Source organism: Sus scrofa, chromosome 1 (genome assembly GCF_054392235.1).
Source record: "Sus scrofa isolate SSC_HxYL_T2T_F1_AM1 chromosome 1, Sscrofa_HxYL_maternal_Yorkshire_Landrace_v2.0, whole genome shotgun sequence".
Lineage (NCBI taxonomy): Eukaryota > Metazoa > Chordata > Mammalia > Artiodactyla > Suidae > Sus > Sus scrofa.
The window spans coordinates 155,134,832-155,152,130 of record NC_139383.1 but is presented as its reverse complement, the minus strand read 5'-3'; the positions used below and the strand labels follow the sequence as shown (position 1 = coordinate 155,152,130).

The window sequence follows — 17,299 nt, the reverse complement described above, 5'->3', positions numbered from 1 at the left end:
TGATATAAATGGCAAAAGTTGAAGATAAGGAGAGGATTCTAAAGGCAGCAAGAGAAAAACAAAGAGTTAATTACAAGGGAACTCCTGTAAGGCTCTCAGCTGATTTCTCCATGGAAATACTCTAGGCCAGAAGGGAGGGGCAAGATATATTTAAAATTCTAAAAGGGAAAAATCTGCAACCTAGAAAATCTACCCAGCAAGATTATCATTTAAAATAGGAGGTGAAATAAAGAATTTCTCAGACAAGAAAAAATAAGAGAATACAGCAATACTAAACATATTCAAAAAGAAATATTGAAAGGTCTCTCCTAAATGGAAAAGGAGTAAATATAGGCTGGAGGAAATCACAACTGGAAAGCAATCACTTAAATAAGCCAGTACACAAATTAAAAAAAAAAAACTATTTGTGAAAGCAAAGATTAACACAAGGTATAGCAAAAGGATTAACATGAAGATGTAAAAGAGGACATCAAAATCATAAAATGTGCAGAAGCAGCATAAGAAAATCTAGACCCTTTTTTTAACAATGTATTTGAACTCTTATGATTATCTAAAGCAAGCAGAGGAAGGCATTAACATAAAAACAGGGCAGTCAAAAATCAAAACCCAAACAATAGATTCACAAAAACAAAAAAGAAGAGGACACAAGCATAAAATAAAAGGAAATTATTTAACTATAAAAAGAAATAGAACAAAGGAGAAACATAGAATCAACTGGAAAACAAAATTTATAATGGCAGTAAATACATATATATCAATAATTGCCTTAAATATCAATGGACTGAATGCTCCAATCAAAAGATATAGAGTGACAGACTGGATAAAAAGATAGCCTTACAATATGCTGCCTATAGGAGACCCACCTTAGGGCAGAAAACACACATAGGTTGAAAGTGAGGGGATGGAAAAAGATATTTCATGCAAATGGAAATGACAAGACAGCAGGAGTTTCAATACTTATATCAGACAAGACAGTCTTTAAAACAAAGGCCATAAAGAAAGATAAAGAAGGACACTATTGAATGATAAAAAGATCAATTCAAGAGGATATTACACTGTCAACATATGTGCCACTAATATAGGAGCACCCAAATATGTAAAACAAATACTAACAGATCAATTCAAGAGGATATTACATGTCAACATATGCCCCTAATATAGGAGCATCCAAATATGTAAAACAAATACTAACAGACATAAAAGGAAAAATTGGTGGGGATAGAATAATAGACTTCAACACCCCACTCACATTAATGAACAAATCTTCTAGAGAGAAGATCAGTTATACAACAGAGATCCTAAATGACAAAATAGAACATTTTCTAACACTTAACTGATATTTTTAAGACATTACATTTTTTAAAAAACCCACCAGAATGTATTCTTTTTAAGTGCATATGGAACATCCTCTAGGATTGACCATATGCTGGGGCACAAAACTAATCTCACCAAATTTAACAGTATAGAAATTATTTCAAGCATCTTCTCTGACCACAAGAGTATGAAACTAGAAATCAGCCACAGGAAAAGAAATGAGAAAAAAACAACTGCAGGAAGACCAAACAACATGCTACAAAAAAAAAAAAAAAGCTGAGTCAATGAGGAAAGCAAAAAGGACATTAAATTTTAAAATATCTTAAGACAAATGAAAATGAAAACACAACCAGAGTTCCACTTGTGGCTTATCAGTAATGAACCCAACAAGTAGCCATGAAGACATGGGTTTGATCCCTGGCTCCCACTCAATGGGTTAAGAATCTGGCTTTCCCATGAGCTGCACTACAGGTCACAGGACACAGCTCAGATATGGCATTGCTGTGGCTGTGGCGTAGGCTGGCAATTGCAGCTCCAATTCGACTACTAGCCTGGGAACTTCCATATGCTGCGGGTGTAGCCCTGGGGCGGGGGGGAGGAAAGGAGGAAAACACAACCATACAAAATCTATAGGATGATGCAAAAGCAGTTCTTAGCGATACAGGCCTTCCTTAAAAAACATGAAAAATCTCAAACAATGTAACCAACCACCTAAAATAATCAGAAAAAGAAGAACAAACCTAAAGTCAGCAGAAGGAAGGAAATCATAAAGATCAGAGAGGAAATCACTAAAAGACAATTTTAAAAATCAATAGAAAAAAAATCAATAAAACCAAGAACTGGTTCTTTAAACGAGTAAACAAAATTGACAAACCTTTGGCCAGACTCACCAAGAAGAATAGAGAGAACCCCAACAAACAAAATAAGAAATGAAAAAGATATCACAACTGACTACAGAATTTAAAAAAAATCCGTAAGAGAATACTATGGACAATTATATGCCAACAAATTATATGCCAACAAACCTAGAAGAAATGGACAACTTTCTAGAGACATACAGCCCACCAAACTAAATCAAGAAGAAATAGATCAGTTGAATGGACTGATCACTAGAAATGAAACTGAATATGTAATAATAATAATAATAATAATAAAACCTCCCCACAAACAAAATTTCAGGACCAGATGGCTTCACAGGTAAATTCTACCAAACATACAAAGAACTTATACCCATTCTTCTTAAACTTTTCCAAAAGTTTGAAGAAGAAGGAATAATCCCAAAGACATTCTGTGAAGCCATCATCACCCTAATACCAAAACCAGACAAAGATACTACCCAAATGTCAATATCTTTGATGAAAATAAATGCAAAAATTTTCAGAGTTCCCATCATGGCTCAGTGGTTAACAAATCCAACTAGTAATAATGAGGTTGTGGGTTCCATCCCTGGCCTTGCTTAGTGGGTTAAGGATCTGGTGTTGCCATGAGCTGTGGTGTGGGTCACAGACGTGGCTCGGATCCCACATTGCTGTGGCTGTGACATAGGCCAGCAGCTACAGCTCTTATTGGACCCCTAGCCTGGGAATCTCCATGTGCCACAGGTGCAGCCATAGAAAAGACAAAAAACAAAAAACCAACCAAAAAAAATTAAAAAATTTTCAACAAAATTTTAGCAGACTGAATCCAACATCACATTGAAAAGATCATACTCCATGGCCAAATGGGATTCATTCCAAGTTCACAAGGACAGTTCAGTATATGCAAATAAATCAATGTAATATACCACATTAGCAAAAGAAAAGTAAAAAACCACATGATCATTCAATAGATGCATAAAAAGCATTTGAAAATTTTCAACATCTATTCATGATAAAAATTCTTAACAAAGTAAGTGTAGAGGAAACATACCTCCACATAATAAAAGTCATTTATGACAAATCCACAACCAATATAATAATACTCAGTGGAGAAAAACTGAAAGCGTTCCTGCTAAAATCTATAACAAGAAAAGGATACCCACTCTCATCACTTTTATTCAACATAATATTGGAAGTCCTAGCTACAACAAACAGACAAACAAAAGAAACTAAATTGGAAGGGAAGAGGTAGAATTGTCACTATATGCAGATGACATGATACTATATATAGAAAACCGTAAGGACTCCATACAAAATCTATTAGATCTGATAAAGGAATCCATCGAAGTAAGAGGATACAAGATTAACATTCAGAAATCAGTTGCATTTCTGATGCTAATAATGAAATATTAGAAAAGAAATATAAAAAACACCTTTTAAAATTGCATCAAAAAATAAAATACCAAGGAATAATCCTGACCAAGAAGGTGAAAGACTTATACACTGAGAACTATAAAACTTTGTTAAGGGGCATTAAAGAAAATTCAAAGAAATTTAAAGATATCCCATGCTCTTGGATTGGAAGAATTAATATTGTTACAATGTCCATAATACCCAAAGCAATCTACAGATTTAATGTGATCTCTATCAAATTCCCCATGACATTTTTCACAGAACTAGAACAAATAATCCAAAAATTCATATGGAACTATAAAAGACCCAGAATTGCCAAAGAAATCCTGAGGGAAAAAAAAAAAAAAAAACAAGGTAAGAGGCATAACTCTCCCAGACTTCAGACAATATCACAAAGCTACAGTAATCAAAACAGTGTGGTACTGGCACAAAAAGAGATACATGGATCAATGGAACAGAATAGAGACCCCAGAAATAAACCCATACACCTGTGGTCAATTAATTTTGACAAAATAGGCAAGAATATAAAATGGGAGGTAGTCTCTTCAGCCAGTGGTGCTGGAAAACTGGACAGCTGCATGTAAATTAGTGAAACTAGAACACACCCTCACACCATGTACAAAAATAAACTCAAAATGGCTTCAAGACTTAAACATAAGACATGACACTGTAAAACTCCTAGAAGAAAACATAGGCAAAACATTCTCTGACATAAACAATACAAACGTTTTCTTAAGTCAGTCTCCCAAGGCAATAGAAATAAAAAACAAAAATAAACAAATGGGACCTAATCAAACATAAAAGCTTTGCCTAGCAAAGGAAACAATAAAAAAGAAAAGACAACTTACAGAATGGGAGAAAATAGTTGCAAATTATGTAACTGACAGGGGGTTAATCTCCAAAATGTACAACTCATACAGCTCAACAACAAAAAAACAACACATAATGCAGTTGAAAAATGGGCAGAATACCTAGACATTTCTCCAAAGAAGACATATGGATGGCCAGTAGGCACATGAAAAAAGTGTTCAACATTGCTAATTATTAGAAAAATGCAAAGCAAAACTATAATGAGGTATCACCTCACACCAGTCAGAATGGCCATCATTAATAAGTCTACAAATAACAAATGCTAGAGAGGGTGTGGAGAAAAAGGTACCCTCCTTCACTGTTGGTGGGAATGCAAATTGGTACAATCACTATGGAAAATAGTATGGAGGGTCCTCATGAAACTAAATATAGAACTACCATATGATTCAGCAGTCCCACTCCTGGGCATTTATCTGAACAAAACTATAATTCAAAAAGATATCTGCACCTCCTGTGTACATAGCAGTACTATTCGCAATAGCCAAGACATGGAACCAATGTAAATGTCCATTGACTGAGGAATGGATAAAAAAGATGTGTTACATATATGCAATGGAATATTACTCAGCCATAAAAAAGGACAAAATAATGCCATTTGTAGCAACATAGATGGACCCAGAGATTTTCATAATAAGTAAAGTAAGTCAGAAAGAGAAAGACAAATAGCATATGATATCACTTATGTGTGGAATCTAAAATATGGCACAAATGATCCTAGCTACAAAATAGAAACATGCTCACAGACATGGAGAACAGATTTGTGGTTGCCAAGGGGGAGAGAGGAGGAAGTGGGATGGACTGGGAGTTTGGGGTTAGTAGAAGTAAACTATTACTTTTAGAATAGATAAGCAATGAGGTTCTAATTTATAGCACAGGGAACTCTATCCAATCTCCTGAGATAGACCATGATGGAAAAGAATACAAAAAAAATAATATGTATTAGTCACTTTGCTATATAGCAGATTGGTGCAACATTGTAAATCAACTATAATTTTTTAAAAGTTTAGGGGAAAAATATGTTCCATGGGCTAAAAAATTACTACATGTTAATTAGGAAAAAATATTTGTGATCTGTTAGGTGGAAAACTGGAGATCTGCTAGAGTTATGGCTTGGATAAAAATGTAAGCACACAACACAACCTGAGAGGAGGCTATGCAGAAAATGAGTTACTAGTCTTGGACCATGAGCTTTTCCTACAATGTTATTCTAATTTTATCAGGTTTCTATTAACTATGTATATTCCAAGCTAAGTCGCATTTGTCCCTCCATGACCCCATTTCCTTGAGGAACTCAGTCACTGGATATTTGCATATGTGTCATACCATCAAATTATGTACAATAAATAGGTACAGGGTTTTTTTTGTACATAAGCTATACCCCAATAGTGCTGCAAATGAGAGAGAAAATTATGATCAAGAAGAATCTGCAGGGAGTTCCATTGTGGCTTAGGAGGTTAAGAACTGGACATAGTGTCCTTAAGGATGCAGGTTTGATCCCTGGTCTTACTCAGTGGGTTAAGGACATGTCATTGCAGCAAGCTGCAGCATAGGTCAGAAATGTGGCTTGAATCCTGCATTGCCATGGCCGTGATGTAGGCCAGCAGCTCCAATTCGACCCCTAGCCTGGGAACTCCCATATGCCATAGGTGTTACCCTAAAAAGAAACCAAAAAAAAAAAAAAAAAAAAAGGAAGAATCTACATGGATGAATATTCTAAAGACTTTTAATACTTTTAATATATACTGCCAGGCAATTTTGATAAGATTTTGATAATGTTACTTATGACAATTTCTAGATTTGAGGTTTTCTAATGAGTTTTTTTTTTCTTTTCTACATTTATACATTCAGTTTGAATACTTGCCCAATGGAGTAAATTCCAACAGTGAAATTGCAGAGTCCAAGGGAACATGTATTTTTGATTTGGATGTTTTGGCCACAATGTGTTCTGGAAAGGTTTTATTACGAGTTTCCATACCCACCAAGAGTGTTTATAACAGCCTCAAGACACTATCATTCTAATTTATAAGAAAAATATTTGTTAAACAGAAATGTAGGAAAATGTGTAAGAATGACACTTTTCCAAAGGTTTGCTTCTCTGTTTTGGGCTTTGTAGGTTTCTTGAACCCTATTAATGAGTCCTTTGGCATAGCAAGTTTACAACTTTTTTGTCATCAAATATATCAAACTTTTCCTGTATGGTTTCTAGCATGTTTACAAAGTTTTCCTCCACCCTAAGCCTGCAGATTTATTCTCGTATATTTTCTTCTATTCTTATGGTATCTTAAAGAAGAAAAGGCTTAATTGTCCTGAAGAATTTGTGTGTGTGTACATACAATAGCTGAGGTCCGGTTCATCTTTCTGTTTTTCCATGTGGACTAATGGGCCCGATGGTCTGAAAGCCTCTCTTGGGAGGGCAGTGGCAGATGGTGAGGGACAGCTTAGCAAGGTGCTCTTGAACAGGGCTGCTTTCAACCAGCTCCTGCTCGGCGGCCATAGACCCTCAGCCCCTCAGCCGTGGACTAGGGATGACCAAGGTGGCCCTGACACGTGGGACACACACACAGATGTGGGGCTCATGGGGTCCCCTACAAACCATAGGAAAGTGTGGGGGGAACAGACCCCCCAGCCTCCCACCCCTGCAGGAGCTTAGGTTGCTGTGGTTCTTACCAAGTGTCCCCAGGTGGGCTGCTCACCCTGAAAATCTACTTCCACAGAGGGTGGGGGGCATGAGGAGCCTCAGGGAGAGGAGCCCTGGATGATCTGGTGATGGGAGAGGAGAGTAGGGAGAGAAAGCTCCGATGTGCATGCAGGTCCACTGGGGACCTATTCAGGTGGACTCTGGGACTCTGGTCCAGCCCCCACCTCAGGTGCTGCCCATGGAGAAGTAAGGGGTAGAGCCTGGCCTGACCAGCATCATGGGTCCAAAGCAGTGGTTCTCACTCTTGGGGCATCAGAATCCCCTGGTTGGGGTGAGGGTGGCTTATTCAAACCCTGGGTACTGGGCCCAGCCCCGGAGTGTGTCAGGGCTGGTCTGAGGACGTGCCTTTTGGCATGCTCCCAGGGGATGCTGACACTCTGAAAACCAGGCCAGCATCGCCGGAGCCAGGCCATCCCACCCCTGAAGAGGGGCTGCACTCTAGTTCCAGGCTGCACCCCCTGTGTGGGGTGGTCAGGTCTCAGGCCCACCAGGAACTGGCTGGGGTGCTCTGGTTTCCCTTGGAGCCCTCACCTCTCTCTCCTCATTGAGCATCCTGTGACAACCCCACCCCCCCACCCACCCCCACCCACTGCCTGTACTTCAAGCCCCAAGGAGATGCCCTGGATAGGAGAAGCAGCTGGTTTCTGACTTTGAACCCTGGTAGAGACCCTGGAAGATTCCTGGGAGATGGTCTGGTCCCCCCTTCTCCACAGAGCACTGTCAGCCTGTTCAGAGTTTCCAGGCCCTCAAGATTGCCAGGTAGGTCAGGGTTTGGAGTTTGGAGGGTGGGCTGCCCACCTGGGAGGACTCTGGATGTCCACGCTTTGCACCCTCCGCTTTGACAGGCCTGTTGGTGGACACTGTCCCTCATGCGGGTGGCTTGGTAGTTGCCCAGCACCAGCGCTAATGTATGTCCCTTGCCTTGCAGTGCCGGCAGACAACACAAGCCTCCTGGCCTCCGAGGGCTCTGCTGCGCCAGGCCTGAACCGCCCATCCCCTGATGGCCCCACGGGTGCCCCTTTGCCTGCTCCATGCCCTGGCCAAACGTCCCCTGAGGGCCCTGACCAGGGCACAGGGGCTCGGCCAGGTCCCAAGCGTGTGGCCCGCTCAGCCAGTGACCCCACCTCATGCACGTTCAGGGCAGCAGGTACAATTGGCCCAGCCCACTGTGTTCCCGGTGTGTGCCTGACCCTGTCCTAACACCGTGTCCTCTGGGGCCCCTGCCTCCGGGCCACATTGGGAAAGTGGTCTTGATGTCTGAAGCCTATAAGGGGGGATAGACAGCCTAAGGCCCCTGCTATGCCCCTACCAGGCTTACTGAGCTGGTCAGGGAGGTGGGGAAGAGGGGATGAAAGGTTTGGAGTGATGAGAGCATTTAGAGCTGGTCAGCCAACCCTAATGCAGGCTGCATACCAGCTCTGGGATCCAAGATGGGCCTCGGGTCAGGCAGGGACCACAGGCTGTATCTCTCTATCAGCCTTGGTGGCTGTCCCCCTCCCCAGGACTAGCCTGGGTTACACACTTGTGGGAAGTGCCAGTGTCTGCTTAGTGGTCTCGTGGGACCTGGGGCCACAGGAAGCCTGATGCTGCCCTGGGCTGACACTGGTGTGTGTTCACAGCACTTCATGGGCACCCTTGGCCACACTCTGTGTATGGCCTGGAGCTGGGTCAGAATTCCCACACATGACAGAGTGAGCCAGGGGACCTGGCACCAGAGTCCTGTACCCAGCAGCCCAGAAATTAGCACTCCACGCTAGCCCCCAGGGGGTCTTGTGCATCCTGAAGCTGGAGGACCCCCACCTCCTCCTGGGGTGCATTTTTTGAGAGAGGATGGCAGGGTTTGTGCCAGTAAAGGTTGGTGAGCCTTTGACCACAATGCCACTGGGGACTTGTCCATAAAGCGGAAGTGAAAGAATCCAGAAGAGGCCCAGCAGTGCCTGGACCAGTCAGTGGTCTTATCCAGCTGGACCCCAAATAGACTAGGTCCTGTCTATGCCCCAGGTGTATTACATTCCTACAGGGAACCAGGAACCCACAAAGGCAGTTACCTGGAGGTGCCCTGCTGGCAAAAATGCCAGTCTTTGCATCCAGCTCCTTGGCTAGCATCGCTGTCTCTTTCCCCTCCAGCACATGCCTGCCAACTCACATGGAGAAGCTCCATCAGGACCTTTTGAAGACGCCCCCGTGGCTGGGGTCTCTCAGCTCCATTGGGGCTAATAACACTTGGCAAATGGGGCCCTGGTGGCTGTCTTTGGCCTGTCCACCTTCAATGAAATTCATGCTCTGCAAACCATGACACCGTAGGGATGGATTTGAAGAGAAGCAGTGGTGTGATTACAAGTTGTCCCCCCTGCATCTGGTCATACTTCCCTGTTGCCTCAGCCTCCTCTTGACTGCCTGAGACAGTTACTATTTTCCACGTCAAAAGCCTCCCAGCATCCCAGACCCCTCAGTGCAGATGGGTATTGGGATGAGGGGCACGGGGCTTGTCAGTGGCACTGGCCTGCTGCCCTGTGCTGGGGCCTTGCTGAAGAAGTGATGAGCCCTGGGGACACATCTGAGCCAGCTAGGCACTGGCTGCCTTAAGTTCAGGAGCTCTCCTGGGCTGGTCTTAGATCTGAAGTCTTTTTTTGGCCATAGGAAGGTCATGACAGTGTTATCAGGAATTCCTTTTCCCCATTTGTGTGTTAACTGAAGTCTCTTTCTGGTTAAGGCGGTGCCTCGTCACACACCCCCTCCTGCAGCCAGGACCTTGAAGCAGGACTGTCCCGGGCCGCACTGGGGACTGGTGAGACCCTCCTATTCTAAAACCCTTTAATAACTTCTGTGCAGTGGGGGCTGGGGGCGACTGGTGGTCCTTGGCTGCCTGTATCTAAATCCAGCCTCTCGCAGCATCACCCAGGTACGGGAATGCCCCAGGTCGCTGGGCTTTGGAAGGTGAGCCTGCCTGCCCTCCCCTACTCTCTTGATGGAATATATTTAGGTGCTACAGCTGATTGAACACCCACATGGCTCCCTGTTTTATTACTGTATTTATGAGGTTCTATTTGGAGGGGACATGCCCCCCCAAAAAACCATGTGAGTCTTGTATGGTTTCTCAGGCTTAATTACCAGGCTTGCTCACTGCTACCCCAAATACCCTAGACCTCCCAGAATGTGTTTCCTCTGTGTGACTTCAAATGCAGCTTGGGCGAGCCAGGCCTTAATCTGGTCTTTGGCAAGTTGATCCCAGCTGACTGCCTGGAGCTGGCTTTGTCTGGAGGGTTCCTTCTATAGGTGACCCAGTGGGGAAGTGGCCCCACTGGGAGCTGGTGCCATTTCACCCTTGGACTGGCAGGCACTGGGCACAGGGCCCTGGACATTGGGGCTCTGCTGCCTCATGAGAGGTGGCTGCGATCTGCCTGTGATGGCTGGGGGAGGTGGGGTGGCTCTTGTTGCCTTTCTGCTATCCCTAGCTCTGCTCTTAAGGCAGACATGTTTCTAGACAATGTCCAACCCACAAGGCAAAGATCACTGAGCTGGGGAAGGTGGAGAAGGGTCAATGCCCCACCAGCTCGGGGATTCCAGAGGAGAGGCAAACAGAGCAGAGACCCCTGCCCCTGGCCCTGCCCCTGTCCCTGTCTCATGGGCTTTGAATCTCATCTTCCCATCTCCAGCCCTTTGCCTCCAGCCCTTTGCCTCCACGATGCTGCAGCCCTTCTAGGTTAATGCAGGCTCAACTCAGGGCTTCAAGGGCCAGTCTGGGAACCTGGAAATCCCAGCAGAAAGCTTATCCCAAGCATACTTGCTTTTCAAAGAATTTATTGGCCCTCTGCCTTCTGTTTTGTGTCGGTTGTTTTCAGATTTTGCCTTTCCCCTTGATTTTTAGCTTCTCTGTCTCACTCTGTCACGGCTGCTTGGGCCTATCGGCACCAGCTTTCACCCCCTGGGGAACCAGACTCCTGGAAAACAGACCACCGGTTCAAGCCAGAGCCCCTACAGACAGTCTCCAAAGAGCAGCTGCACTCCTTAGTGGACAGCAAGGCCTACGCGGACACCAGGGTTTTGGTGGCTAAGTTCTTGGAACACTCAAGCTGCTCCCTTCCCGCCGAGGTGCGGCATGTGGTGGGCTCGGCCTGTGCGGCTGTCCCCTCAGAGGAGTGCCCTGTGGAGGAGGCCGTCCTCAGCGCCTGTGTCCTTGACCAGCTGTGAAGACCCTCAGGTCTGGACGTGCACACAGACAGGCCTGGTGCCACAGGCCCCCCTGGGGGCGCAGGGCGGCGGGGAGAGGCCGCTGCCCAGGGTGGGTCAGGCGGGGAGGGCTGTCCCCTCCTCCACGGGGATCCCATAGGCTGTTTTCCTACCTATTGCAGTAATACAGCCAATGACTGTCACGTCCGTGGTGAATTCCGTAGCTTTGTCAGGCATGTGGCACCTTGAAGTAGCACGTGACAGGAACCTCGTGACGGGACACTCATGTAGCTAAAGAAACGTTAAATATCTTTAAAATTTGGGCCTCAAAGAGCAGGATTCACCACCACACCTCTGCGCCCCCCCCCCACCCCCGCCGCCACTGGTTTAGTTTAGTGTTTAAGGAGCTGGAGGAGGAAAAAAGCAAGAAGCCCATTTTTTTCTTGCGGTTTGTGTCACCCCATGATCAGCCCTGTCTCAGATGCGACTTTAAATAAGTAGTTCTAGCACAGATGGCAGCCTGGGCCCAGCCTTATGCCTGCAGTGCGACAGGGCCACTGTGTGAACAAATATACAACCAATGCGGGACTCCACAGTGGCCTGGCCATCCTGGGAGGCAGACGGGTGTGGCGAGAGGCCTTGTGGGACCTGTCACCTCATCTCCCAGACATCCTCTCCCACCTGCCCCCGCCCCCCCGCCTCCTCCGCCCCAGGACAACTTCCCTGCTTCCTCTGGCTGTCTCTCCACTGTTTCTCTCCCTCTCTCTCTCTTTTATTTTTCTGATTTTTAGGGCTGCACCCACAGCATATGGAGTTTCCCAGGCCAGGGGTCAAATTGGAGATACAGCTGCTGGCCTACGCCACAGCCACCAACACCAGATCCGAGCCGCATCTGCCACCCATACCACAGCTCATGGCAATGCCAGATCCTTAACCCACTGAGCAAGGCCAGGGATCAACCTGAATCCTCATAGATACTAGTTGGGTTTGTTATTGCTGAGCCACAACAGGAACTCCCTCTGCTGTCAGGAGTGGCTCTGCACGGAGCACTTTCAGTGGTTATCTGCCACATAGCAGTAAGCACCTGTAGCAGCTTGAGGGGGCTCCCGCCGCATCTGCCCTCGCCAGGTTGGCCTCAAAGGATCTCTCTCTGATGACCCAGAGCAGCCCCTTCCCCAGCCGGGTGGCAGCAGCCACACCTGCTTTGGAAGATGCAGGTTGTCAATCACTTCTTTCTCTAAACCCCCCTGAGCTGGGTGTGTGGACACCTCCTTGGCAATGGCAGCTTGGGCATCTTCAACCTCCTTGGCCTCCCAGCCCTCCTTGTTCTGGCAACGTCGGCAGCAGCTGCTTCCCAGCAAGAGCCCTGGAGCAGTGCTGTTCAGCCATGGGGAAACCTGTACTATGCTATCTTGAACTGTGGCTAGTGATCGTGTTCTCAACCAAGAGCCAGAGCCTGACATGGGGTGTGCAGGGGAAGGGCTGGACAGTGCCCACCACTGCTGGGTGCCCAGCAGCCCACGGGCCACACCTCATTGTAACCCACATGCTGGGGTGTGCATGTGATTGGGAGCAGGGGAGAGGATGTTTCCAGCCCAGATACCCCGAGGAGCCCCTGGAAACTGAGGTGGGAAGCCTGTGGTGACAGCCATCTATGAACGCTTTGCTTCACTGTTATGACTGGTCACTGCCTCCCAGAGGTGAGAGCTGGACAAGTATAAGTCAGGCCTTGTGATGACAGCCAGAATTTTTCCACTCGAGACATCCCAGAAGCACTTTATCCAGACTATAAATGGGAAATCTATTCTGTAATTCAACTGAGGGCTTTTGAAGTCTCCTCCAACCCCACTCTCCACTACAAGCAAATGTCCTTGAAGGTAAAGTTAATTGATGATTTTCCTAGGTAACCTCCCCTGAGCCTCCCAGCAAAGCATGAATGGGGCCTGGCACCCCTGTATCAGGGTCTCTGGGGTGGCAGCTGGAGCTTAGCAGGCTGCGGGGGTGTCACCTGTGTGGCAAGGAGGCTATCAGGTTTGGGGGCTCACACAGCTGGGTCCCTGGGCTAAGCCTTCAGGTCTCACTCAGATGTGGCTGCTGCTCCAGTGGGACCCACCCTCGAAGCTCCCCATGTAACAGGCATCAGAATTGTTACTGTGCAGTGGGTGCGTGACCTCTGGGAGGCCTGGCCTGGTGCTGTGTGTCCTTAGCCTCCTCTCATTGCAGGAGGACAGTGTCTTCTGCCTCCGGGCACCAGCCACAGCCTGTGTCTCCACCTTGGTGCAGGTGGATGCTCTGGCCCAAAGCCCATCTTCCTAACGTTCTCAAGGGCCCAGCTCTCACAAACCTTCTCACGCTCAGTTTTGTACTTGCTCTCACAGCAACTCTATCTTGAGGATGGGAAAACTGTACCCAGTTCTCTAGTCCTGGACTTGAACTTTCTGCCCCCCTTCTGAGGGCCCTGGATGGCCCACATTGGTTCCAGCAGGGCCCAGGCTCCTGGATTCAAGGAAAGGTCCCAGGAAGAGAGAGGTGCCTGGGAATGGACCGGAACCCAAACTCTCCAGTCCTGGTACCTACCTTAACCCCACTCTGCTCGGGAACCAGGAGCCCCAGCAGCGAGTACTCTGAGCCCCAGACCGTGTAGGCACGCGGCCAAGGGGAAGCTACTTTCTTTCCACTGCTGGTGCATCCTCGCCCTCTCGGCTCTGTTCTCTCCACTTGTTTTTTTTTTTTTTTTTTTTCTTTTCTGGCTGCCCCTTGGTAAATGGTGTTGCTGGGCTGGGGATCAAATCTGAGCCATGGCTACTGTAACGCTGAATCCTTAACCCACTGTACCAGGCTGAGGATCAAACCTGTGCCCTGGCTCTGCAGAGATGACACTGATCCCAGTGTGCCACAGCAGGAACTCCTCCCCCTACTCTTGTTAACACATAGGCAGGCAAGGGTGACGGGCTGCTGGAAGCTGAGTACAGGGCTGCCCCTGCCCCTGCCCCTGCCCCTGCCCCAAAAGGGGCCAACACAGCACGGGCCAGAGTCTGTGTGGACACTGCCATTGGACCCCTGTCTGGGGGGTCACAAGGATACTGAGGATCCTGACTCTGGCAAATAGAGGGGAGCTTATCCTTCAGCTGGAAATGATACGAATTTAGTGCTTGTAACAAACCACGTAAAAGGAGGCTAATTTCAAATGGATGTTTTTTCTCCCCTTCAGCTGTATTGATTCACGGATGCTGCTATTAAGGCAGAATTTATAGGAAATTGTTTTCAAGCCTCTTTGTACAACTGGAAGGTTGTATTTATTTATTGTACCTCAAGGTGTTTTCCTAATGATCAGTGTTTTAATAAAAACTATTTCTGGCCTCTGCGTCTCTGAGGTCTAACTGGGACAGGCAGAGGCTGAGAGCCGTGTGCACCACTGGTGACCAGGTGCTGAGCGAGGACACCCAGCTGTGTTTCCTAATATCTTTCTGGAGATGATTAGGCCCTGGGGGCATGAGGGGGAGGAGGCAGACACCCAGACACGTGTGGGTCCCACCAATGCTGGTGGCCCATAGCTGTCTCTCCATACATCTCTCCAGCTTCTGGGAAGAATTAAGGTCCCTGGCTTAAAGCTCTCTTTAATTTTGACTTTTTAAATGTACATCGTTTGATGGGATACCTACCCCCCTGTCATTTGCTAGCCATGGACTCCCTCTCCTGACCATCTGCCTCTGAGCGGCCGCTTCTCTGGGCACTGCAGGGCTCCCTGAAGCCAAGGCCCCTTCCCACTACTTCTCACACCTGTGCTGTTCCTTCTCATGACCCCAGGGTGTGGGCCCCCTGTGGCCGATAGCTCACAGCATGCAGCAGGGACCCGTGTGGGCCGGCCAGAGAGGGGCCTGCTTGTCCATGGTCCCCCTAACATGCTGGCACAAACACCCAGGCTTCTAACAAAAGCCCATGCTTGCCCCGCCTCCCCACACCAGGGGCACCAGGGCCACAGTCCGTGATGGGAATGCTGCCAAGTCTGCTATTACACAGGCTGCAGAGGCCCCCCACAGGTAAGGAGCCATTGCTACAGGTGGGTCAGCTTTCTGTTTTACCCATGCACCCCCTCCCAGAGGTGATTTCAGTCTAAACCAGGAGAAGCCCGAGGTTCTGCCTCTCCCTTATCCACTGGTCAGAAGCCTGTCTCCTCTGGGGATGGGGCAGGTGGGGCGGGCCTGGGGCTTTCAGCCCCCCAGACCCCACAGGGAGGCCGCTTCCCAGAGCCAGGTTGTAAGGCGCGGAGTTAGAGGAAAGCTGAGCGGCCGCTTCTCTCAACAAACCAGGCACACGGACAGCCTTCCGTCATGACCTCAGGTTTATTAGTGGTATTAGCGAGTCTTCCTAAGGTCGGCTGCATGCAACACACAGGTCACCCTCAGGTCCAGTGATCCTAAAGCTTAGTTACTGCATGGTAAGGCTTCTTAAGTCACAGTGTATTCTTCGAGGCCTGGGCCAGAGAAAGAGACTTCCAGACAAAATGACGTCGGTGAACACTGAGCTTGCTGAGCGGAACTAGACTACGTTGCACTTGATCTACACACACTGGAACACTGCTCACAGAGACGGTGCCCGGATGCCGCAGTCACCCCAGGAACGGCAGGCGTCCAGGGTTCCGGTGTGGGGCTGGTTTCTGAGGGGGGAGCACGCATGTGGATGCGTATATGTAGACAGATAGTAACCAGAGGGCCACCTGTAGGGGAGGGTGCCCCAGGGCATCCAGGGACCAGTGGACAGGCGAGCACAGGGCAGCAGGTGTGGTCACAGGGTCATTGGAAAATCCTAATGTCTGAAGAACAGCTTGCTGTCAAATAAAAGTCAAAACGGTGATACTGTCTAAATAAATATGGAGTTTTGAGGTTGTGGCCATCATCCTTTATTGAACTGAAGGATGTCTCCTTTCTCGGGAAATACATCACGTGGTCCCCAACTTCAATGACCAGTCACATCCTGAGAGCCGGCTACCCTGGGAGGCAGCCATCCGGGCTGTCGGGATGCCCTCCCTGCAGGACCCCGGAGCCCCAGCCAAGGGTGGGGCCATCGCTGCTGCCCCCCAGGAGCTCACCGTCCTCGAGGGGCTCCCTGCACGGCCGCATCCAGAGGCACCCACATTCACCCTCCACGGCTCCACACCACACAGGGGTACAAAGAAACCCTTGTCCGTTGCAATGAGAAAAGTCAGAATGCGGCAAAATACTTGACTGTTCTACAAAGATTGGTTCTTGTGACCCTCCTTGGATGAAGACATACCCCTTTGAGTCCAAAAAAAAAAGTGGGTGGTGAGGGCGTGCCCTTCAGGGGAGCCAGTGTCCTTAGGTGGGCGGTGGGGTCAGGGGTCAGGTCCCGGGTCTGGCTCCCGCTCCTTGGGGTGCGGTGGGTGGCCTAGATGTAGAGCGGGGTCTCCTGGCCTGTGAGGAGCCTGAACATGGCGGCAGGCATGGTCTTCATGTGGATCTGCCAAGAGAGAAAGGGGCTGAACCAGCCTTCTCCACCTCTCTCCATCCCTCCCCTCTGAGCACCACCAGAAACAAGCACTGCCCAGGCCAGCTGGATGCACAACCCCCCAGAGAGCTCCCTGTGTAAAGTACCAGCATTCAGACGGAAGGAAGAATGGTCTGCCTGTGGTCACCACCCTGGATGGCAAGTTAGAAAGCATTTCTGACTTTGTGGAGTGTCACCTGGGCTCCCCATCCAGGTCTTTGGGGGTTTTACACAAGGTCAAGTGCTGGTTTTCCCTTCAGCTCAAACTGATAACCAGGGGTGAGAAAACTGGCCTTTGTTTTTGTTTTTGGCTGCCCCATGGCATGCAGAAGCTTCCAGGTCAGGGATCAAAATTGCACCACCCACAGCAGGGACCCAAGCCACAGCAGTGACAACACCAGATCCTTAACTCAGGGCCACCAGAGAGCTCCTGAACTGTTGACTGTGACTACAGTTTGCCCCCTGAGCTAAG

General features: G+C 47.9%; 2 protein-coding genes across 30 annotated transcripts in view; one reads left to right on the top strand and one right to left on the bottom strand.

Annotated features, from left to right (window-relative positions):
- The window catches only part of ENTREP2 (endosomal transmembrane epsin interactor 2), a 472,203-nt gene extending 457,521 nt beyond the window's left edge, over positions 1-14,682 (top strand). For all 3 annotated transcript variants that reach the window (XM_084976733.1, XM_021098812.2, XM_084976745.1), the window contains 3 exons: positions 8,081-8,299; positions 9,866-9,940; positions 11,021-14,682. In XM_084976733.1, coding sequence (XP_084832859.1) covers positions 8,081-8,299; positions 9,866-9,940; positions 11,021-11,343 — 617 coding nt within the window. In that variant the 3' untranslated portion in view covers positions 11,344-14,682. The remainder of the gene's footprint in view (positions 1-8,080; positions 8,300-9,865; positions 9,941-11,020) is intronic.
- Positions 14,683-15,646: 964 nt separating this feature from the next.
- APBA2 (amyloid beta precursor protein binding family A member 2) overlaps positions 15,647-17,299 on the bottom strand; it is a 243,651-nt gene continuing 241,998 nt past the window's right edge. For all 27 annotated transcript variants that reach the window (XM_084976612.1, XM_084976673.1, XM_084976564.1 and 24 more), the window contains one exon: positions 15,647-16,800. In XM_084976612.1, coding sequence (XP_084832738.1) covers positions 16,729-16,800 — 72 coding nt within the window. In that variant the 3' untranslated portion in view covers positions 15,647-16,728. The remainder of the gene's footprint in view (positions 16,801-17,299) is intronic.